Here is a 15,818-nt window from a genome sequence, read left to right as displayed (position 1 = left end):
ACAGTTCTGTCTTGGCAGAAGTTACATGAAATCTCCTTGAACAAGAATATGAGTTAGATCTCACTTGAGTCTCAGCATAAACCAAATATTACTGCTTTGGTACCAACAGACAGCATCCTGACTCCCTGTGCCACCATTTCAGGAGGCAAAGTACTCAGACTAACACCATGGGACCAATGTTCTGGTGAAGCAAAGTTTCACCCTGAGACAGGCCAAGCCATGGCTCTCTTGGCAAACATTCCACAAACAAGATCCTACAGGACCTTTGCATAGGAGAGTTAATTTGCTTTGAACTCCCTATCTTCTGCCAACACAGGATTGCACAAGATGGGGATAAGGGTGAGTAGACAAAAGGGCTCAAGATCCTAAAGCTTCTCCAGTGTTAAAACTTCAGTTGGTGACCTGGTTTTTGGTGACCCCACATCACTGCCCTCATAGGTTTTGAATGGGTTTTATCTTAATAGATGAAACATGTATTCATGTATTTCCAAAAGAGACTTGTGCTGGTGCCATGTGAAAGCAAACTCCTCAATGTGACTTACTACAGCTTGCATTAGGTAACTTACCCTGCAGCTGACACCTTAAACCCAAGTAACTCTGGACAACTCCTGCATTTCTGCCAAACTAAGAGTCATCAATTATGCAATTCTGTATTTCCAAAAGGCTTAAAATTTACAAGGTCATAGTTTTACTTCCCTTTAGTGAGAACAACAAACAGGAATTTACACTTCCCTTTCTCTTACCAGTAGAGTCACTCATTTTTCCCCTATTGTTTAATTAAAGCTCTTTCAGCCCTCAAGAACCTTGTTCCTGTATTTCTGGAGGCAGTCTAATGGCTCTAAAATAAGTGTAAAGAAAAGAGGAGGAAGACAATTCTTCATAGGCTAGATGGTATTATTAATTTTAAAAAAATAATAACAAGCTCTTCCCATGATTCTTCTACAGTTTAGCAAATCAAAGTAAAAAGAGAAATACAAACTGCCACCTAACCATGTTAATACTCTGGTACATTCCTTCAGTTTCATATTTCCCTACCTATTCTGCCCTTCTTCATACTTTATTATAGTGGATTTGCTCCTAGTTATGTGGAATTTTCTAGATTAAATTAAAACTAGAAAAACTCTTTAGGCAGATGCTTTACTGATGACTGGCACCAATCTTTCCAATCTTCCAGCTTCCAGACAGATTCACCATCATTCGATGCTTGCATTCCTCTTGGCCCTCACATTTTCCATTTTAAGATGTTATTAGATAAAGGGCAAAAGGGAAACCAGAGACCATCTTCTATCTCTGTCTGCTGAACAGACACAAAGTAAGAACTCTGTTCCATGACCAGATTCATTAAACAAAATGAAAAAAAGGAAAATGAGTGATTAGAAGGGCAAGCCCTGCTTTAAAATAAAATGCTGTCGAGGAATTAAAACACAAATGAATGTGAAGCATTCATAAATGGGATAAACAGCATTTAAATCTAGCTAGTGACAGAATGGATTGGGGAAAAAAGTACTGTTCCCTCTAACAAGCCTACTGCTGGAGCAGTGATTCTACTGATTTAAGGAACTTCAGGAGCTTGGGTTTCTTAGTGGTCTTGCAAAGTACCTTTGAACCAGAATGACTGAATGGATTTCAGGGGTAGCAGAGACATAACAATACAAAACTCCATTTCCAGAACATAAACTGCTGCCAGCTTCATGGCAGAGAGCAAAGTTTGCTGCCCTGAGTTTGTGATGTTACAAACCTCAAAGTCAATTGATCTTCTGATGTTTTATTTTTGTACTGCAAAGTGTGTGCTTCTACCATTAACTCTTCCAAGTGTAACTCCTGAAGTCCTATGCATGCTGTGCCTTACCCAGCTATTTATAGTAACAGAAGTATAAGATCATGCTCAGGGCAGGGTGGCAGGGATTGTTTTTCCAAATTGCACATAGTAGTTTACACAATCACTAACTCTGTAGCTCACCACTGCTTTATCCCTAGACACACCATAGCCCTCAAGAGCAGGGTTTCAGAGCACTTACAGATGAGAGGCAGATACTTCAAAGCACAGCAAGCAGGGCAGTTTACCTCTTTGCCACGCTGCTTCTAGTCTGCAGGATTAAGCCTAATACTCCCTACACCTCATCCCCATCACCTGAGACAGTGCTCCAGAACAATGCTATGCAATTTAAAACATCAACACAGTCACATATTACCTTGCATGCCACATCCCATCAACCCAGTTCCTCCTTCACCAACTTTCAAGGAAATGAAGCTTGTTCATTCCTCCCTTTCCTGTCACTGTTCTGAGGACACATTCTCTTCCCTCCCCTTCTCCTATCCTGAGAGTTTACTCTGCCTCCTGGCACACACCTACTCTACTTTTCTCATCCCTCTACCTACTTCTATGAACAAAATCCTTCTGCAGTTTTCCCATATTTCACAGATGCCACCCCATCTCTCACTCTCCCCTTGAACACAGTCACATCCCAGCTACCCAGCCACAGATGCCACCCCACACATCCTTCCAGCCAAGCACAGAAGTAGCAGCTCCAGGCAGTTCTTCCTGACTCTTCCTGCCTCAAGAGAAAACAGAAATAGCAACCAAGAACATGCTTCCCTTGGGGAAAAAACCAAAAAGCCTCACCCACCAGCAAGCCCCACCACCACAAACACCCAGCAGAAGCACTGCCTAAGCCTCCACACACTCAACTCTCTGCAGCTTCCTCCCTAAAATGAGATGCTGCCTGACATGTCACAAGCTTTCTGGCTTTCTCTTCATCCAGCAGGTCACACTCTTCCCTCCACACTTCATCCTTCCCTGAGCTCCACAGGCCTATCAGTAATCAAGCAGTAGTTGGGGCATGGGAAGTAAGGCCCTGATGACAGAGAAAGACAAGCTCAGTTTGTGCCCAAACCAAAACACTTTAGAGACACACTTAGCACTTTCCTACTTCAGCACAACCCAATCAGCACCAGACCCTGCCCCACTCCAGCCTTTTTCCCTGCAATGGCTTCCAGCTGCAGCCATTGAGCTGCTGAGCATTTTGATTTAAGAAGAAAAACCACATACACAATGTCTACACTGTATTTTCAAATAAGTACAACTACTGATAGGACAGAGCTCTGAAAGGCCATTTATTATGAGAGAAGAGAGCTAGTCTTTTGCTATTGTGTCTGCTGTAGCTGTAGTGGGTTTGAAGAGCATGTGCAGCTGTGGCTGTGAAGAAATCCATTTTGCCACTGATTCCCATGCAACTGAAGGCACAGCCCAGGGTCAGCCAAGTGCATGTGCCGAGGATGTTATTAATAGCAGGGAAGCAACACCACCAGTGTGTGCCCACAAGCTGACAAGGCAGAAAGCTCTTACCTGCCTGGCCACCCTCCGAGCTTCCCAGTAAGGTTTAGAGTCTTCTACAGCTTTTCCAATCTTCTTGACCAGCTCATCCAGTTTTACTGTGGCCTCCACCAGCACAGAGCGGAACTTCTGGCGCGCATCCTTCAAAACGGTGCAGGAAGGGAAGAAAGGACAAAGGCAGATTAGAGCTTTAAAAGTTATTTCTACCTGTTTGTTCCTACCTTCAGGTTCCTCTTTAGATTCACACAGGAGCTGACACATTCAGAACAGTCACTGGCATTTGGATTAAGGCAGAATTTTTCAGCAGAGGAACCCTGGAACCCAGAGCCAAATCCTAAAGCTGGCATCCTGGACACCAAATCTTTGTTTTTCAGTGACAGCTTTTATACAAAGCCTACAACAGCCTGTTCTAGATGTTACCTCTGGCAGGGTTTCTCAGAAATGAATTGTTTGTATATTACTCACTCTGTGAGGAGGTAAACAGCAGTGAAACAAGTTCTGAGAGGGACTTCAATGGCAAAGACATCTCACATACATAAAGCTAGAATGCTGCTAGCAGGCAGGCCAAACCCCCACAGCAGGCTGGCAAATCAGCTGGAATTGGCACAGAAAAACCATCTTTTCAGCTGTGGTTTCTATCAATGGAGAAGGGCACCTACATTCCACTTCACTATTAATATTTTCTATATTTAAAAAACCCAGCTACTTCCAAACAGGATGAGTTGCACTCCTTACATGATTAGCTAAAGCAATTAAAATATTTTCTCTGCTCCGCTGAAATTTCCACGCATGTAAGCAAAGTGATTCTGATTTCAATCTCAGAATCCACCACAGACTCTAAATATATGAAATTATTGCAGATTGATGCAAATTCAGGCTGGGACCTGGCCCAGGATTTAAGGAGATGAAGAGGAAGGGCCATGTGAGCTCTCAACAAGGCTTGTAACTCTAATTAGAGTGCAACATTTATGCAGACTGCTGGAGTGACATGTTGATAATCAGGAAGCAGCTGGCTTCAAGAAGTGCCCTAATTCAGGAGGGTTTTGTCATTATTGTTGACGATTTCTAGAATGCAAAACTGCTTATTCACTGGAAGATTTAAAATACATTGCAAGCTGCCACTATGCTCTCAGAAGTGGAAAAAAAAATGCAACAATACATCAGTTTTTGCAGAAAAAGCAATATACTTCTGTAAAAGCTTCTTTGCTTCCTTTTCAGTGTTATGTAAAACCTGAACCAGCATCAGCATTATCTTAGACCAGGCCAAATAGCTTTGGATTCTTAAGGTACTCCAATTTATTCTAAGGAATTATTCAAATGGGTAACAAGGTCAAAAATGGAGAATTAAATGGACATTAACTTATTATTTCATTAACTCAAATCCAGTCAATAATCTCATTTCTCAGTGAAAGCCTGAAATGTATCATTTAAACAATATTTATCGAGTCAATGATTTTCTCAGTGAGAAAAATTTGAATATTTCCAATTAAGTTACTGGACCATACATGGTTCACTGCTCAAAATGAGTTTCATAAGTAACTGAAAAAAGACTCCAAGCATGATGACTATATTGCAAGAAAAAAAATAAGTACTGAAGTATATTTAATAAAGTGAAAAATTCTTTGCAGGTGTAGGAACAGAATTAAAAGCTCATTTCTAAATGAATGAGCCAGAAGATTTCACTCTCTTTGTGAAAGCTGCATTTAAGGATATTAGTTAGGCAAAATAATTTAAGTGAAAAAATCCTAATGCAGTGATTCATCCAGAAGTTCAGTTCCCATGTTTGTAAGATCACTTGGAACAAAGAAACCACCACTACAAATCTGTGCTTGGAGACCTACCCCAAATTTACTCATCTAATAATTATACACAGTCTTATCCCATAGGAAAAAGATGACTAGTCCCCACTTGGAGTTTAAAAACACAAAACAAAAGAAAACAAAGGACACTAAGAACAAAGCAGTCAAATTAACAGCAACTTCTGTACCCATTCATCTCCCTTGAACTCTGAAGCATATACAAATTACTGAACTCCAAGTGCTCCTCTAGCTGGTGCCTGAAGCACAGGTCTTACAAATGGTGAAGCAGACATTTGCCCACGAGCAAACTCCACTCCACAAAGTCGTTAGGGAGCTTCAGCAGAAAAACACACTGTGTGAAACCCCAGTTTATCATTTTCCTCCAAAGATGACTGGCTCTTCTTTTAAGGCTTAATTTAGGTCTGACCACCCTCATTCTTGCAGCGAAGAACAACAATGAAAACCAAAGCACCCCAGAACTTTGTATCATCCATCACAACTTATTTTAGTGACATTTATTCTCCTGTCTGCCAGGACACAAGCCTGCAGGCTCCAACACCTTCTGCATGACAGAACAAGCAGATGCTCAGTTCTCTGCTGGGATGAGATCCCCACCAAAGGTTTCCAGCCATCCCCTTCAGTGGTTCAAAGCTATAAATCCTCTTAACAGTGTTTTCTGTGAGGACACTCACATCAAAAACTCAGAGGCTCAGAACAGCACATCAGTGCAGCTCATTTGTGGTGCCCAGCACAGGGTAAGTCCTCCATCCATGTCAGAAAGACAACCACAACGTTTTCAGGCTACTTATCAAATCCTCTGGTGTGACTTGCCCCTCCATGCAAGTGTTACTATTTAACTGCCAAACTCTTGCTTCATTTAGACCTTTATCATGCACACACCGATAACAGAGAAAGGAAAATATGTCAATTCCTGCAACTTGCTGTCGTGAGCAAAACCAAGACAGCGCAGCATATGCCATAGAAATTTTCTAGCACAGTCCTCAATCTCCAGTTTCTGTATTTCAGCTTCTTGAAAGATAACTCATTCCAGCAGAAATGTTATTCATTGATAACAGCAGCCTTAGGTAACATGTGAGTCACACTCACCATTTCTGGGCCAGTTTTTATGTTTTGTTTTGGTTTTTTTTTCTTTTTTAAAAACACATTTTGTTTTTCTCATCACTGCACTGAACACGTACACAGACTCTAACAGAAGCAGTGCAACTGACATAAAACATCTCAAACAGCCTGACATTTTTAAAGTGTGTTTTTCCCCTCTACTCACTCCTAATCCTCTCTGATCATTTTTAAGAACACCTTGCTTCTGATTTCAGAAATAGAAAGGTGACATTGAAAATGTTAGCCAGTCAGCTTTCAATGTTTTTTCCCCCTCCTATTTGCTCAAATGAGATGATGATAAACCTTTTACAAGCTGGACAAAAGCCGATTAAGGCATTTATCCTCAATGTGTGTTGCAAGGTAAAAAAAAAAAAAAAAAAAAAAAAAAAAAAAAAAAGTAGCAGGAGAAGCTTCTTATTTAAATTACAGCCTTAACAAGGAGACTCTCACTAGCTAGGTGTTTGTCATACACACACTCCAGCAGGCAGAGCATTTAGTGTAGCACGTGGACAGCTGCAGTTTACATTTCAGCATCTTGTTCTATGGCTGCAAGAGCTCCATGCTCATCAGCTTTCTTTCTGGAAATCCTTAGCACTTTTCTTTCAAAAGAGATTTCACTAGTGTTGTCTTAAGGAGCATGCCAGACCTCTACCCCATATATGGTTTTGCTGCAATAGCCCATTATTAAAAGCAGACTTTGCTTTGCTGCTGGGCAGCTTTTTGATACTGCACCAGAAAGAGGGACCACACTTAAGGACAGGTCATCCTTACAGCAGCATTTTGAAGATCCATTCTCAAATGTGGGGAAAAAACTGAAAAACTAAAATACAATTTTCAACCCATACTGCACCTGTCAGAGGAAAAAATGCAGGCCTGTTTTCCTCACTCATGAGTGATGGTGATGAGCTGGTGTTAGATGCCAGATGACAAGTAAATAACTATTTCTGCCCATCAAATGAAACATGTATTTTCAAACAATTCTATTTTTAAAATGAGCTTTACATATCAACCATGTCTGAATCATCCTAGTACCAAGCACATCTAAATTTCATTTACAAAGGCTGTCTCGTGACCCTTCTGCCAGTCTGGTGAGCAGAACCTCTGGCAAGCACGGGAGGTGCTTGGAAATGGAACTGCTGGCTGAGAGACAGCCTTCATCTATTTCCAGGAGGCTGACAGGATCCGTACCATCTCCTCTGCTACAAAGACCCAGCAGCTGCCAAAGCTCACCTCCAAGCTAAACCAGCATCAGCATCACACATCCACACCAAAACAGATGCACAAGGTATGCTCAGAAATCCACCTTCAAGCATCAAACTAGTTAAGGACGCTTTAAATGTCTCTTTGGTACCTGAGCAGCTCAAGTAAGCCAGACTGGCAACCAAATCTTAAAAACAAAGTGCAAGGAAGGGGAAAAGTAGTAGTATCTCCATTTTTAAGGGATAAGAAAAGCCTTCCATTTGTTTTTTTTTTAGGCAGCTACTATTTTGCCATCTAAGAATAATTAAAAAATCAGTACCTGAAAGCTGCTCTAATCTCCTGCTTGCAGACAGTGACAAACTGAGACTACCAATACTTTTTACTACAAATGTTTTTAATTCTCTCAGAAGAAGAGAGAAGAAAGCAGGCATGGGAGGGTGAGTGCTCCTTCCAAAGCAAGATTTCTCCACCTAACCCTTCCTCTCTCAGACTGGAAACCCGTCTTTACATCAAGAACATGAACCAAGTAAAGCCCTTTGACTCACTTGGTTGACAAAATTTTTCCAGAGCCACAGCAGAGGAAGAAGCCTTCCCTTGCCCATCCTTGGATGAAAGCAGAAGGCAAAACAACAAGGAATTCACACACAGGAGCCATTTCCTATGGAAGCAAGTAGATCACAAAGAAATGTGGAAAGATTTGTCCTGATAGTGCTGGACAAATCCATCACACATGTACATGCTCCTCCCAAAGCCAGCAGGAACAGCAGCCAGTGAGCTGCTCTGCCCTTATCTCTGCATTCTTTTGTGGACACTGGAAAATGCTGCACAGGGATACTGATAAGGTGGCGGATGTTTCCACTGATAGATGTTTCCTCAAGCCAAGCAGGCACGCTCAGAATGAGATTCCAGACACTGAGAGGTCATTTGTCTAAAACCTGAAAGATGGAGGATTTTTCCTTAAAATCTACTTACATGTTTTATATGTGACAGGGTCAACAGCTCAAGTTTTTTTCCTAAAGCCAAGTATTTTAGTGAAGAAGTAAGAAGCAATTCTAAATAACTGGTGAATATCTGCCTGCCAGTGGGAAGCAGAGAATTAATTCCTTGTTTTGTTTTGCTTGTGTGTGCAGCTTTTGCTTTACTTAACTGCCTTTATCTCAACCCGTGGGTTTTCTCACTTCTACTCTTCTGCTTCTCCCACACCGACAAAGAGGGAGCAAGGGGCTATGTCATGCTCAGCAGCTAGCTGGGGTTAAACCATGACAAAAAGTTCTTCCCCTTCTGAGAGGGGCTCAAATGCTGACAAGGCTCACCAGTGAAAGAGCACCACAACTAATAAACCCCTTCCCTTATATCCAACAACAACCCAGGGTGACCTTTATGATAAACCCAGGACTAAAAGTAACACAAAGTGTTGCAGATCAGGACTAGGGGATCTAGGCAAGCACACAAGAAGGATGCCAGCCAGGCCCTCTGATAAGGAGCATGGCTGAAAGCAGCACTGTTCAGCTCCAGTCTTCCTGTGCAGTATCTGAACAAACACTGGCAAGCTCGTAGCTCCAGCAACACAAAAAACTCTCTCTAACAAAAACCACATTTGGGATCGCTGGGATTCCAGTGGTAACTTTCATGGTACGTGCTGCATTTCCCCTCCCCACAAGGCTGCCAGAGGGGTTAATTTGTTACAGCTGAGTTGTACTTTCAGCGCCAGTCCAAGCCCTCTGTGAGCTGGCCGGACAGACAAACCCTGCACATTCGCTAAGGACATTCACAGCTCCTGATGCGAGCTCATATGGAGATGCACTTCCAATAAACAGGAAAAACCTCTTGCATTTGGCCAAAGCACACTTGTATCTCGCCTGCAAGGCGTTTCCCCCAGCCCTTCACGGACACTTGAAACATAAACAGGGACATTAGCGAAGTCAAGTGTTAAATCCCTCAGAGAACCATTACCACCCTTCTGCTGTGTCAGTACTCAGTGCTGCACTTAGGATGAGCAGCATTATGGATTTTAAATCAAGTCTAATCAAAGATTCATTAACAGGCAATACATTAACGCAACATATAACCACGAGCCACTCGGTGCCCTTCAGCAGCTCCTGAACATGCAGGGAGTGTCAGCAGGTCAGGATGTTTCTTCAGGGTTTAATAGGATAGGTCAAAAGAGCAAAAATGAGTAATTCTTCCAAGTAAAAGAATATATGCATCCAACTTCAATGTATCTGCTCAAGCCATGCCATGCATGTATATCCAGTGCTCTCACAGGCGGTATGGGTGCAGAAGTTATTTTAAAAGATTAAAAAACCCAGGCTGTTCAACTTAGAAACAGGTCATATGGCAGTGGCAGAGCAGAACTTAAAGAAGTGGCAGGCTGGTGAACTCAAAACAGAATTCCCCATTTTATCACCTCTGTAAGCAGCAGACACCAGTATTTTCTACATTGCTCAAACAAGGACATTCCTGTGGCTACTCCAGGCCAGTGCAGCCTCAAAATCCTAGAAGCCTCGACTGAATTCAGCCCATAACATTTTCCACTGGGCAACACAGCATTATTACTTCCACTCTGCAGATGCAGACCTGAGGCACAGCAAGAACAGAAGCATGGGTTTAGAAGGATTTAACAGCTTTTTTTTTTCCAGTTAATGGGAACTGGAGACAGCCAGAATTCTCACTTAGAGCAAGTCACACAAAGCTACATGCAGGAAGTCCAGAAAAGTCTCGCAGAATTCAGATGCCACAAGGTTACCCTTCCTGCTTATCAGAGAGAACATCAAGTCACAAAAACATGGGTGTCTTTTTCTGAACTTCCTTCAAAGAAATATACCTTCTACTCAAACACTCCCATTGCTTTTCCAGATTATTCTGGGGAAAAAAAAATCAACAGTGGGAATCTATGGACCACAAAGTAACATTACAGGAAGCTGGCCGTCAGCAACTTGTGCTCTAAATAATGCAATGATACATCTATGTTCCCATTAAAGATATTGGAAAGATAAAGAAAATTATACTAGCAAAACAGGATAAATCTAACTCCATTGTCTGGTTAAAAAACACCCACACAAATCTCTCTTCCAATGAAATATAGCAGGAACACCACAAACTAGGAAGGGGCAGCAAGAGGGACCCAAAGCAGCTAATAAGAGCCAAAAGTGTAAATCTTCAAAGGGAAACTCAGCATGGCTCTCCCAGAAGCCCACATTTTCAACAGCATTCATGGATTTTGGAAGCCTTTGAAGCAGAATGATCCCAGTTCCAAACTCCTCCTTCCAAACTTTCCTATAAGTAAGGCTGCTTGGCAAATTTTTCTTTTCTTGTGCAGAGTATGAATGCAGAGATTTTCTGCTAACCACAAGTGTTGGGTGTCGTGGGATTTTTTATTCCTTTCCCCTAGAAAGGTTTTAAGTCCATTTAAAATGCATTTATCAACATGGATATAAATTAAGCATTGCTTACATCATCCAAACTGCATATTTAAGCAGATAAAATGTAATGAAAATCTTTTCAGATTAAAAATTATGCAGTTGCATGATACCACAAACTGGCACCCATCCAATAATAAGATTTTTGGATGAAAAGCAAAGAGGAAACATTCAAGAAAGCATCCTCTTGGTGGTATTTCACCTTAATTCCATCAAAAACTGCTTACAGTAAGTAGTACAGATAGATCTGCAGCAAACACTTAATGGCAAATGCAGAGAATGATTATATGATTTTCTACCTATCTAACACCTGGTATTTACCAGGCTGAGCAAGCAACAATGTAAGACCAAGTTAATGTGGAAATTCTGCTCCTTTATTTACAGTTATATTTCCAGGAGCCTTTCAGCCTCTACAGCTCAGCATGTGCCACACACACAGCAGCTACAAATCTGCAGGCTCCACAAACACTTGATCACATGAATAATTTTAATCAAGCAGCAAAATCCCATCTTAAAGTCACTGGGATTTATTTCATGAGGATGCCTTTGCATTATTATTACTATTCCATCTGCTTCATAACATGTCCTCAGTGCAAGGTTATGACAAAATTAATGAAATCCAGGCAACTATCCATAACACCATCTTTCAATTTCAGTACCTCAGCATGAAATAAGGAGACTGAAAAGATACATATGATAATTTTTTTCAATATATCTATATAAAGATTCCTGAAGTTCATTTAATTGCTTCTAGTGCAGACTAGAATACTGATTTTTAAAGTTCACTCATAAAATTTAAATCATGCTAGTGCCATTGAACAGGTCTCACAGCAAAAATACTGTTTCATTATGCATAACAAACAGTTCCCCATTTAACTAAGTTTATTAACCAATGAATTCATAATCTACATGCCACAATGACAGAATATGCATACAAGTGGGGATAAGAAAAAACCTACAAGACAAGGCTTGTCCAAAATCACAACCCCATTTTCTGTTCAGTGCTTTCAGTGGATATTCCAGTATTTTAAAATTATACCAAGAGCCACCCCATGCTTGAGGTATCCATCTCATGACAAGACACCCAAGAGGGGAAAAAAATTAAAAAGAAACAAACAAACCATACTTCGATATTTTGAAGGTACAGACAGAAATCTACAGATGTATTTCTATAGCATGCTCCTCACTGCAATCTCAGAATGTTTTATTTAATACAATATTCAAGATTTTGTAATGATATCAAAATTATTCAGAATGTAAAGTCATATTTTGTGCCAGTTTTTCTTTAGCACATATTTGTCTTACACTTCCATTGTGTTTATCTTCTTTGTTTTGCAAACAAAAGAAAATTCAGACACACACACAGGATAGTTTGTTTTGCTTCACTATTAGATCAATAATGCTGAGCCTTCCAGAATAACTAGCAAGTAGATGAAGCTCAAATTTGGGGATTTAGAAACAATTTCTCTAGAATTTGCTTTAGATTTTTAAGTATCCCTGAAAACCTCTCTGTATAAGCAGGAAGTCTTTTATTCCAACTTTCCTTCATCACCTTCCTTGCTCAGGAAGTGATGACAAAAAAGGCAAAGATAACAATCTAAAAAAACCCCAAACAGCCACCAAAGAGAAGATCCTGGCAGACAGAAACCTCTTAACCAAATAACTTTCCCTGTCTATAATCAACAAACACAAAACAGTGACTTGTGAAAATAAAACTTGTCTAAGCTTAGTGTCAAAACCTAAAAATAAGTTCTGGCAGTGGTTGTGTGTGAGGTTCTCCACACAGGGTTTTTCCACTGTCAGAATACCTCTACCTTTCCCTGTTAGGTCAATTCATACCTTTAAAAACATCATCACCAGACTCTTGCTGCAAAATTACCATTCAGGATGCACAAATTAAGGAGGCAACGCACTCAAAACCACTGTCCTTTCATTCACACAATCCAACATGCACAAAAGGAAAATGCAAGGGTAAATTCTGTACCTCCAGCTCCGTCTCTCTGCGGTTGATATCATCTGTAGATTGATTCAGTTTTTCTAGCTCCCCCTAGAAGGAAAGAAAGTCGGATGCATAGTAAGAAATCAGGGGAAAAAACACGTCTGAGAAGGCTCATTCAGCATCCCCACTGACAGCTCCCAAGGGCTGAATTTAGTGAAAAGAGGAAACCTCGAGATGCCCAGCTTAACTTTGCCACTGGTCTTCTACTTTACTACTTAAAAGAAAAAATAATAAGAGAAGCTCTGTAGTTTTATGTCAAGGCAACAGATTTCCTATTCCGGCTACTTCTTCACTATTACAAATAAACAGAAGGTACAGTAAGCTCTGTCTCATTAATCAATGTAGTCAATATCAGAGAGGTACTTGAGAGACAGACACACCCACCCCAGAAGATCAGCAGTTTGTACTCTCACAGGAGACACACAGTGAAAGGACAGAACTGATAAGAAACATATCTTGCCACATGAGGATCATTTTATTTTGGATTTTAGCAAATCATTTCTTAACCCAACCAGTCCACGGGACATATACAATTATGTTTACATAATTTGCCTTCCTGCCAACACTTTGATCCCCTAACAGCAGAAAAAAAGGTGTTAAATCCCTTGAATAAATACGTAGTAGAAGTGGTGTTGGCATGAATGAAGTTACTGTAAAAATAAAGCTCATTCTTACTGACTTTCTTACCTCAAAAAGCAACCCTTAGGAAGAGATCTGATAGCTTTCTTTATCTGGGCAACATGATTACTAGATTTTTAACAGGAGTGTTCTCCAATTTAAACGTTATTTAATCGTCAACCAGTGTAACAGAACACGCCTGGAAATGTTTTGCTGTACAAACCAAATGTTGTAAATTGATTGTCACTTGAGCAGCTTCCCACTGGACTACAAGAATGACTCTGGTTACAACCAGAAAGGAATTCATTACAACAGTTTAGCTCTCTTATCCCCAGCAGTCAGATTTCATTTCCTACTCCTAGGACTTGGAAAACACCTACTTGGTTATCCATGTTGTCTGAAACAAACACTCATCCAAAAATTACCTAATTGTCTCTTACTGTAAGGCTCAAAACCTCATGGCTCTCACGGAAGCAGACACAGCAGCCTGTTTTTCAAACCAAACAGAAAACTGAACAAAAACAATTGTTTTGCCAACAATTCACAAATCGTATACGTGGAAATGTGTAGCAAGCTGAAGAACCTATGGCCAAAATTAGATCAATAGACACCAACCAAGCTCAGCCTCTTAAAATCAGGGCAGTACCAGGCTAGCTTTTGGCTGAGGGCCTCGCTCTGTGTAACCATGTTTTGGGAATTTTGCAATGGCTCTGCACAGCCCTGGAAAACAAAATGCTCGCGATGGAGAAAAGAATGACAATTACAGCGAGCAGGGACCTACGCCAAGGATCCTCTCAGCAATGTACACACGTGTTATATTCATTCATGACAAGCAGTACCAGCAATGCTGGAGGCAAAAGCCATAAATCTGCAGAGACCTAAAAATACATTTCATTTCAGGGACCACAGCGTGCTGCAAGTTTGCACCGTGCTATTGGTCGAGACACGATTTTGGGGAGAAAAGCTTTGTTTGGAAACCATGCAAGAATAAAAACCATTGCAGAAGGCATTCACTGAGAGGAAGCACCATATTCCACTAAAGCTCCCTTTTACAAGAAACAAGAAAATAACGATAAAAATAATGAGACAAAATTTAAAACCCCATTTTCCCGCATTTATGAATTTCTAAGCCCCGCTCCACAAGCAAGGTCACGCTGTCATGGTCAAAACTAAAAAGGGGATGGGGGGATTTCGGCAGCAGGAGGAGGAGAAGGAGGGACGGCCAGGAGAGCCGGGCGGGAGCGATGCCCGGGGTAACAAAGGGCTGGGGCGCCCGGGGGCGCCGAGACACCCGGGGGGAAAAAAAAAAAAAAAAAAATATATATATATATATATATATATATATAGACACACATATGTGTGTATGTATGGATGTATGCGTGAGCGTATGTATGTACATATATATACATATATATATATATATATATGTATGTATGTATGTATGCACATACGCAGCAAAAGCAATGAAATAAAAGGCAACCATTATTACATACATTACATTACATTGCTTCATACAGCCATAACGCACATACTAAAACGAACTTAAGGAAGCGCAGCCGCCCCTCGGCAGGCAGGCAGGCCCTCACCTGGATGCGGGGATCCACCTCCTCGTCCTCGGGCCGCGCTGGTTCCTCGGCGGGGCGGCCCCGCCGGCCCCCCGGCTCCATGGCGGCTCCCGCTCCCTCAGCCTCAGCCGCCGCCGGCGCCTCCCGCTCCCGCTGCTGCTGCTGCCGCCGCTCCCGGCCCGGCCCCGCCTCCGGGGGAACCCCTCCCTCCCCACAGCGCCCCCGTCTCTTTGTGCCTTCGCCGCGCAGCCAGGAGAGCAGCGCCGAATTGCGGGGTTTCCTCTTTTTTTCCCCCTTCTTCTTCTTCTTTTTTTATTTTTCTTTATTTTTATTTTAACGCTCCCTCACGCCTCGTTTTCCTGGCCTGCTAATTCCTGGGTCCCCCCCGCAAGGGCGCTGCGTGAAAGAGGGATGAGTAGTTCCAGGTGCAGGGAAACGCTGAGGACACCTTGCTGGCTTTTTTAATTTATTTTTTTCAGCCCCCCCTTCTTTTCTTCTTCCCTCTTTTTCAAGCTCTGCTGGAGGCTGACATGCCCATGGAGAGAAGAAAAAATTAGAAGAGGAAAATACTAAAGGCACTTTCAACAAGCTTGAAAATTCAAATGAAACCCAGATTTCTATTGTGTGGCAGCTAAGCGGGCAACTATTGTGCCTACTGCATGCAGTAGAAAAAGACATACTGAAGACACATCCTTTTGTTGTCAGTAAAAAGGAACTTTGTGCAAGAAATATGTACATGCGTGGCCCATGTCTAGCAGAGCACTT

The 15,818-nt window shown here is 41.6% G+C and overlaps 1 protein-coding gene across 1 annotated transcript in view; it reads right to left on the bottom strand.

Annotated features, from left to right (window-relative positions):
• Positions 1–15,205, bottom strand: part of SH3BP5 (SH3 domain binding protein 5) — a 49,546-nt gene extending 34,341 nt beyond the window's left edge. Inside the window, exons 1-3 of the mRNA XM_058020368.1 lie at positions 15,075–15,205; positions 12,856–12,918; positions 3,347–3,475 (exon numbers count right to left, since the gene is read on the bottom strand). Of these exons, the coding sequence (XP_057876351.1) occupies positions 3,347–3,475; positions 12,856–12,918; positions 15,075–15,155 (273 nt within the window). The 5' untranslated portion in view covers positions 15,156–15,205. The remainder of the gene's footprint in view (positions 1–3,346; positions 3,476–12,855; positions 12,919–15,074) is intronic.
• Positions 15,206–15,818: the final 613 nt, after the last annotated feature.

The sequence above is a fragment of the Melospiza georgiana genome, chromosome 1, assembly GCF_028018845.1.
Source record: "Melospiza georgiana isolate bMelGeo1 chromosome 1, bMelGeo1.pri, whole genome shotgun sequence".
In the NCBI taxonomy this organism is placed as follows: Eukaryota; Metazoa; Chordata; class Aves; order Passeriformes; family Passerellidae; genus Melospiza; species Melospiza georgiana.
Note: the sequence above shows the minus strand (reverse complement) of the source record. Positions and strands in the feature narration are given on the sequence as shown.